Source organism: Gallus gallus, chromosome 23, assembly GCF_016699485.2.
Source record: "Gallus gallus isolate bGalGal1 chromosome 23, bGalGal1.mat.broiler.GRCg7b, whole genome shotgun sequence".
NCBI classification, from domain to species: domain Eukaryota; kingdom Metazoa; phylum Chordata; class Aves; order Galliformes; family Phasianidae; genus Gallus; species Gallus gallus.
The window spans coordinates 985383-993272 of record NC_052554.1 but is presented as its reverse complement, the minus strand read 5'-3'; the positions used below and the strand labels follow the sequence as shown (position 1 = coordinate 993272).

At 56.9% G+C, this 7890-nt stretch overlaps 1 protein-coding gene across 2 annotated transcripts; it reads right to left on the bottom strand.

Moving 5' to 3' along the window:
- Nucleotides 1-1572: 1572 nt before the first annotated feature.
- SERINC2 (serine incorporator 2) lies at nt 1573-7676 on the bottom strand. Of its 2 annotated transcripts, none has more exons than NM_001030890.2 (10): nt 7611-7676; nt 4631-4792; nt 4304-4491; nt 3912-3991; nt 3638-3775; nt 3378-3547; nt 3207-3297; nt 3000-3135; nt 2604-2813; nt 1573-2163 (listed from the first exon to the last, which is right to left on the bottom strand). In NM_001030890.2, the coding sequence occupies exons 1-10, from the start codon at nt 7647-7649 to the stop codon at nt 2025-2027; spliced, it is 1353 nt and encodes a 450-aa protein (NP_001026061.2). In that variant the 5' UTR covers nt 7650-7676; the 3' UTR covers nt 1573-2024. The 2 variants fall into 2 exon arrangements, with proteins under 2 accessions (NP_001026061.2, XP_040507636.1); XM_040651702.2 differs by lacking the exon at nt 7611-7676 and adding an exon at nt 6508-6555.
- Between the last annotated feature and the right edge of the window lie 214 nt (nt 7677-7890).

Here is a 7890-nt window from a genome sequence, read left to right as displayed (position 1 = left end):
TAGGGTGAAGGATGCATGACACAGTGCAGAATGCAAGGTGAAGGGTGCAGGGTGCAGCATACACGATGCAGGGTGCAGGATGAAGGGTGCAGGATGTACTGTGAAAGGTGCAGGGTGAAGGACGTGGGGGTGCAGGACACAATGTATGGGGTGCAGGATGATTAGTGAAGGGTGTAGGGTGTAGGATGCATGACATGGTGCAGGATGCAGGACATGAGGTAAAGGGTGCAGGATGTATTGTGCATGGTGAGGGTGCAGGATGGGTGCTGCAGGATGCAGGGTGTAAGACACAAGGTGAAGAGTACAGGATGCATTGTGCATGGTGAGGGTGCAGGATGGGTGATGCAGGATGCAAGCTGTAAGGTGCAGGATGAAAGATGCAGGCTGCAGAGTGCACAATGCAGACCTAAGGGTGCAGGGTGAAGGATGAAAGGTGCAGCACGCCCAACTCATGATGCAGGGTACAGGGTGCAGGATGCAGAACACAGCGTGCAAGCTGCAGGATGGATGACAAAGGGTGCAGGGTGTGTAGCACAGGATGAAGGATGCAGAGTGCAGAATACACAGCGCAGGGATGAAGGGTGCAAGGTGCAGAGCGAAGGATGCAGGATGCATGGTGAAGGATGTAGGATGATGCAGGGTGCAGGAGGCAAGGTGCAGGATGCAGGGTGCATGGTGAAAGGTGCAGGATGGAGGGTGCAGGAGGCATGGTGAAAGGTGCAGGACGCGTGGGAAGGGTTGCACTCTGCAGGAGGACGCGGGGCGCGTGCCGCCAGCACCACCTCGTGGCCACCAACGGGACCCCGCACGTCCCCGCCCCTGTCCCCGCCTCGTCCCCGCCCCGCGCTCCCGTTGCGGAGCTCAGCTCGTCCCTGGGGTGCAGCCCTGCACGTCCCAGAGGCTGCAGAGGTGTGCGAGAAATGATGCAAAGCGCGGATGCGGGGTGAAGGGGAGAAGGATGCAGGATGCAAGATGTAGGATGAAGGATGCAGGGTGGAGCGTGCAGGGTGCCGGATGCAAGGATGGGTGATGCAGGATGAAGGCTGAAAGGATACAGGATGCAAGATGTAGGATGAGGGATGTAGGATGTGATATGTGGGATGCTAGGATGCAGAATGAAGGATGCAAGACACGGGGTGAAGTGATGCAGGATGAAGACTGCAAGGTGCAGGATGGAAGACACAGGCTGCAGGGTGTGCAATGCAGACTGAAGGATGCTGGGATGCAGGAGGAAGGATGCAGAATGCAAGACGGAAGATGAAGGAGGATGCAGGGTGGAGGATGCAGGATGAAGGATGTAGGGTATAGGATGAAGGATGTAGGTTGCAGGATGAAGGGATGAAGGACATGGGTTGCAGGATGAAGGTTGTAGGGTTCAGGATGGATGACACAGGCTGCAGGGCGCACAATGCAGACTGAAGGGTACCGGGATGCAGGAGGAAGGATGGAAGACACAGACCAAAGGGTGCAGGATGCAAGGTGAAGCATGCAGCACGCACAGTGCAGGTGATGTCCCACTGTGTACCCACCACGCACGCACATGATGAGAGACCCCAAGAGGACACAAAGGTGTCTGGGCTTTTTTCCAAACAAGACTTTATTCAGGAGGCAGGAGGAGCCCTGCAGGAGCCACCCAGCCACCAAAGCTCAGGGGGCACAAGCAACACTCAGCCCCCAGCACAGCTGTCCTCGGGGCTCCCTGGGGACGTTCCTAGCACCAGGTTCTGGTTCCTTGGCACCAAGGCCCCAGGGCACCAAACCAGGTGAGAGCAGCCTGTGCAACCCCCTCCAAACACTGAAAGAGAAGGGGCTGGAGGCACTGCTGAAGGCACCAGACATGCACAGAGGGTAGAAGAGCTTTACGCCATCCTCAAGTCATTCTCGGCCCTCTTGCTGATTGTCCCTGCTTGGCATTTTATCCCTTTTAAATTAAAATGGGAAACCCACAAGAAGGCACAAACCCACGTGCAAAACTCGAGTCCAGGTATAAGGCATTGGGTGAGGAGGGGACCCTGCAGCAGTGCTCAGCTGAAATCCCGCTCCGGCAGCACCAGGGGGGCCACCAATGTCCACACGTAGAGCAGCAGCCCGGCCCAGCTGGAGCTGATCTTCACCCACACGGCAGTCCAAGGGCTGTGCAGCACCTGCAGGCTGTTGTCAGGCCTGGAACAACAAAAGAGAGGGGGGCACTCAGGTCTGTGCTGTGTGCTGGGGGATGCGAGCCTGGTGCGGCAGCTGTGAGCAAAGGGGGATGCTGCATGCTGCAGGGTGTCCTGCAAGCACAGGGAGAATGCTGCAAGAAGAGAGGGGGTGCTGCAAGCAGAGCGGGGATGTTGCAAGTGGGGGGATGTTGCAAGCTTATGGGGAGTGCTGCAAGCTGAAGGAATGCTGCAGGAGGCTACCCACTGAACTCAGAACCACCCAGAGTGCATCCATTGGGTGCTTGGCTCCCTTCAAATAATGAACGCTGATGGGTTACACATTAGGTTTGCTCACACATGGACCCATTGCAGCACCCATGCCCAGCCCAAGAGCAATGATAATCCCCAAGAAGGGAGGAACAGAGGACAGGGTCATAACTGACCCCCAAGAGCGCTGCCCACCTGTACCAGTTGGTGAGGGTCATCATGATGTAGAGGGCAGCGAGGAGGAGGCAGAGGTGGAAGAAGCTGTAGCTGTAGGTGACGCCCTCCTGCTCGTTGTCATAGGCACGGTGCACCCCGCTCTCTGCTGCTGCCTCAGCCCCAGCTCCAGCTCCGCTCTCCTCCGTCAGCATCAGCTTATTGACCTGGGTGTGGTCTGAGGAGCGGACGCTGCAAGCAGACACACGGATGGGCAGATGGGTCAGGGAAAGAGATGCCCTGCAGGAGTGTCCCTGAGGCAGCAGAGCCCTTTGGGGGATGCAGCTCATGCAACTCCTCCTGACATCCTAAAAGCTGTGTGCAGGACCCTGCGGGGTCCCAGCATTGCGGACCACAATGGTATTGTCATGGCCTCACCTGATGAAGAGCGTGCAGAGGATGAAGACCACCAGCCCCACGATGCTCGGCGCATCCCACCACGTTGTCAGCGTCTGTGGGGCTGCAGCTGAGCCGGTACTGTTTCTCAGCAGCAGTGTGGGGTTACACTCCTGGGCTGGGGGGGGTTCATATTTATCAGTGCCATCCCTGACCCCATGCACCCCCCAGAGCAACGAGGGCACTCACTGGGGACGTTGGCCAGGGCAGACCAAGTGATGAAGACGGTGTAAAGGGTGATGAGAGATGCCTGCAGCAGCCCTGAGTGTGGCTGAGCTTCCTGCAAACAGCACGGGGGTGCTCAGGGCTGAGCCCTGCACAGGGGGGAGGCAGCACGGCCACCCCCTCCTGCCACCTCACCTGGATTTTGGGCAGGATGGATATGGCCGAGATGATGACGCAGAGGATGAGGTTGATGCTGATGAGGACTTTGCCCTCCGTGCAGCCCTGGGGTTTGGTGTAGTAGACATAGAGCAAAGCGATGGCCGCGATGGAGGCGGCATAGAAGATGAAGGTGACGGTGCAAAGGGCTGAGGAGGAAGGGGAGAAGGGAAGGGGCTGGAGCAGGGCCACGAGCATCACAGCTGGCCCCACGTGAGCCCCTGAGGCACAGCACCCACCTGCATACCAGCCCTTGGCATTGCTCTCGCCTGCATTGCGCAGCCACAGTTGGCTCCAAGAGTGGGCAAAGTCGATGAGGAGGATGAGCTGGATGAGGATGAAGAGGAAGGAGCCAACCACGCCGAAGTAGAACCAAACTTGGGTGGTGGTGGGAGGGAAGTGGGTCAGTAATAGGATTGCAATGCCGTGGGGTGCATCAGGGTAGCACCAAGTGTGAGGATGTGGAGGGCACAAACCCCATGGGCACCCCCCTGCCCACCCACAGCCCCTCACCTGCTGTAAAGGAGCCATCAGGGATGTAGAAGGCCCCCACCGTGAGCCCCACCAGCAGCAGGAACTTGAAGAACCAGAAGCTGAGAAAGGGGAGAGGAATCAGGGTCTGAAAATGGGAATCCCCAGCAGTTCCCAACACCAGGGATGCTTGGCTCCTTGGATAGGACCATGGGCCAGGGGCACCCCATGGGGAGCAGCGTCAGAGGGATGCCCAGCAGACACCTCCAATTCCAGCACATTGCACACACCACAAATACCGTGGAGTACAAGTAAGAGTGAGCTCAAACTGCCCTTCTGTTTTACCCCACACCCAAAACGGGGATAAAAAGGGCAAAAAAAAAATGGCAACGGCCTCCATCCAAGCTTCCAGCCAAGCATGGGGACACACTCACCCATTCTGTATGGCAGCTCGTGGGTCTTTGCTGCTGCGCACGCACACCATCAGCATGGCAAAGAGGAAGAAGAAGGCAGCCGTGGCAAAGCCCATGCGGTACACAGCCTTATGGCCCAGGAAACCACTGCAGTCAACGTCAGCTTGGACTCCCAGCACTGAGTCGCTGCCCCTGCAGAAACCCGGGAGCTGCAAGAATGAGGAGATGGGGAAAAAAGCATCAGAAGCAACAACATGTCCCCAAAAATTCACTCTCTGAATAAGCTCCATGTACCCACCCTGAGTTAACCATCAAGCCCAGCCATCGCCCTGAAGGCAGCAGCATTACCTTGTGCAGCTCCTTCTCCACGCCGGGGATGATCATGATGATGGAAACGAGTGTACTGAGGAAGAGGAAGAAGGTGAAGAGCAGACGGGAGATGGTGGAGTTCCTGGCTGAGGGGCAGCAGCCGCAGAGCAGGCATGGTGCTGAGCCACACAGGCAGGACACCTGCAATGAGAGCCCAGAGATAAGTGGGGAGGGGGTGTGGGATGCACTCAGCTGCAGGGCTCATTTTACAGATGGGGAAAACTGAGGCACGGTATTCCTACAAGTCCTGGCTGCCCAAATCCCTGGATACCACAAACCACAGTGGCAGGAGCAGCGGGGAGATGCTGCTTGCATCCCTGCTCCAAGTTTGACTTCATTGCTCCTCTAAACGTTCCCACTAGATTGTCCAATAATTGGGGTACTCAGGTACCTATTTAACGCCTGCAAGGTTTGGGAGAGCTCCAAGCAGCACCCAAATGGCCATTGTTCCTTGCCTAAGAGGAAGAATAACCAAAGGGTTTTGCATTAAAACAGGCTGTAATGCTGGTTATGGGGCAGGAGAGGGCCAGCAGCCAGCCCTGGCCACCACATCCTGCTCTGAATGTGACTGCTCAGGACGGGGACTATTTTCAACCTTCATCACCCCCACGGTGCTGTGAGGCCATGTCCAAAATCCCTATTTCCTAAGAGAGTGTAAAGATGGAGAATAAATAACATTAGAAACACCTCAAGAAACATTTCTGGACCACTAACCCTCTCCTGTGCCATACAAGTGAACAGTCCTGAGTTAAATACCCGAGAAGAAAATGGGAATAATGTGTCCCCTGAGTTTCCCTTAAACTGCCAAGGTCAACTGTGGGAACACCACCACCATCCCAGCACCTTGGCAAGGTGCCTCCAAGGACCCAAAACTGCATCTCCCCTTTTGCCCCCCTCTCCGGTCCTCACTGAGTTGCTTTCCTTCTATCTGTAAGCTCACAGCATCGATTTATTTTGCTTTCAAAGCTCCTTCGCTTCCCTTTGAACCGCTCTTTCTGCCTTTCAAACGTGAAGTTTGTTGTGCTGAATGTGGGGGTCACTGCCATCACTTCCTAATGTTGAAGCTTTTGGGGCACTGTGAGCTCTGCAAGTTCTATGAAGGCATCTTTAACACGAAAACCACAGCTTGTGCACATCCCCAGCACCCACGGCTGCTTTAAAAAGAAATCAAGCAGCAAGAGCAAGGTTAGAGAAGGAAAAAGGGAGAAAGCCCTCAGATAGGCATGGCCAGGAGATGCACTTGCTTATGGGAACACTGCTGGGCATCCCATGAGAGCTTCTCTGAAGACGTGCAGGAGGAATGACCTCATGCACCCCGTCTGCACAGAATCATTACAGTTGGAAAAGACCTCTACGATCACCAAGTCCAACCATCGACCCATCACCACCATATCCACTAAGACATGTCCCTAAGCTGGCTTTCCCTGGGATGGGTACATCAGGATGCTGCGTGTCTGAGGTTTCGGGGAGCCCACACCCAAGGGAGCAGGCAGCATCCTGCAGGATGGAAAAAGCACGTAAAAGGAAGCAGCCACAGCACCAAGGTGGCATGTTGATGGGGAAGCATCAGGTTTCGGCTGCCACAGATTAAAGATTAATCCCTCTGGTTTCACTGCAGACTTCCTCATTGAATGCAGCTCAGTGCCAGCGTGGCTCGCATGGAACGGCAGCTCGGGGAGCACAGACAGTGCAAAACAGTCTGCAAGGTCCTAACCCAACAGCAACCCAACAACCCAACAAACAGCAGCAACGACCCAACAACAACCCAACAATCAGCAACAACCACCCAGTAACAACCCAACAACAACACTAACAGCAACAACAACCCAACACCTCCTCTTGTAGGCTGCCCTTACCACAGTTCCCCTGAGGCTGCACAGACTGAGTCAGCCCGAAGCAATGCCAAGCAACTGGTTGTAATCTCCCATTAAATGAATGACTCTGCAGGTTAATCAGTACCAAACCATGCAGTCAGCATGGGCTCAGGAGGCGGGCAACTTGCAGGTGCCAGCATTGCCCCACGGCCACACTGACAGCCATGTGAAATGCAGGGTCCTAACCCTACGTAGACCCTATAAGCACATGACTCTACCCTATTCCCATAGCCTGGGCCAAAATGCTTTTTTTTTGGAGGGGAAAGAAACCCACATTTAGGTCAGCACCATACGCTGCCCGTGGAAATCCCACTCCTGGCTTTTCCAACATGTGCCCCTAAGGAAAGGTATCAGCCACACTCCTGACACACAGAGCATCCTGCACTCAGGCCGTACGTTATGACAGTTCCACCTCTGAAATCATGACGCCGAGTTGTGAAAGCAGCTCCCATTCAGGCGGGGTGGTTTCCCAGCCCTGCCCTGGCTGTGAGTCACGGGCACAGCACCCGGAGCACCCACCTGTGTCACCTGCACAGCACCCACGCAGCAGGACCAGCCGGACCCCCATCCCCCCGAGTATTGGGGCTGCGACTCCTCCTGGGATGCCCTGAACCCACTGACCCCCTGGGACAGCCCCGATCCTCCTTTGGGGGTGGGTGAGGGGGAGGGCCCAGCTTTTTCCCAGTATAGGGGTTTCATCCCATAAAGGTGCCCCAATATCATGGGCTCCTCCCGATACTCCGGGCTCCCCCCCCAATCAACGAGCCCCTCTGCCATGGGACAAACCCCATGGGTTCCCTTTGGCCGGTGGGCATGTGGGCTGCATCCTCATGCATACAGACGAGGACACCCCCCAGCGGTGTCCTTCATCCCCCCCCCCGGGGTTCCCTCATCCTCCAGGGTACAAAGGGAGACATCCCCCTCCGGACTTCCCCCGCCTCTCGTCGGCTGCATCGGATCGCATCGCCCGGTTGCCCCCACCGCTTCCAAGTGCCCTCCCCCGGACCCCCCCTCCCAGCCTCAGCTCTCGGAGCCAGCGCAGCCCCCACCCCTCCCGCTGTCCCCCATCCCCCAGGGGCACTCACGCAGCTGAGCAGCGAGCAGACCCCCAGGCAGGCCCCCATGGTGCGGCCCCTACACCTCCCCGGGGCGGGCCCTGAGGTTGGGGGAGGGGAGGTGGCTCCGGGAGGGGCGGGGGCAGAGCGGGGCGGGGCCGGGAGGGAGGGGTTCTGCCGGGGCTGAGGGGTGCGGGGAGCGGCGGTGAGGGAGGGGTGGGGGCGGTGGCGGTGATGGGCGTGAGAATGGGAGGGAAACATTGGTATAGGAAGAGGAAGAGAAAAAGAAAAAGAAACGGAAAGAGAAAGA

What these genes read in the sequence shown, in the direction of transcription:
- SERINC2 (NM_001030890.2), bottom strand. Translation starts at nt 7,649, where the DNA reads ATGGGGGCCTGCCTGGGGGTCTGCTCGCTGCTCAGCTGC. An exon ending in TGATGGCTCCTTTACAGCAG is followed by an intron (nt 3,776 to 3,911) that starts GTGAGGGGCTGT and finishes CCACCACCCAAG; the next exon opens with TTTGGTTCTACTTCGGCGTG. An exon ending in TGCCAAGGGCTGGTATGCAG is followed by an intron (nt 3,548 to 3,637) that starts GTGGGTGCTGTG and finishes CTTCCTCCTCAG; the next exon opens with CCCTTTGCACCGTCACCTTC.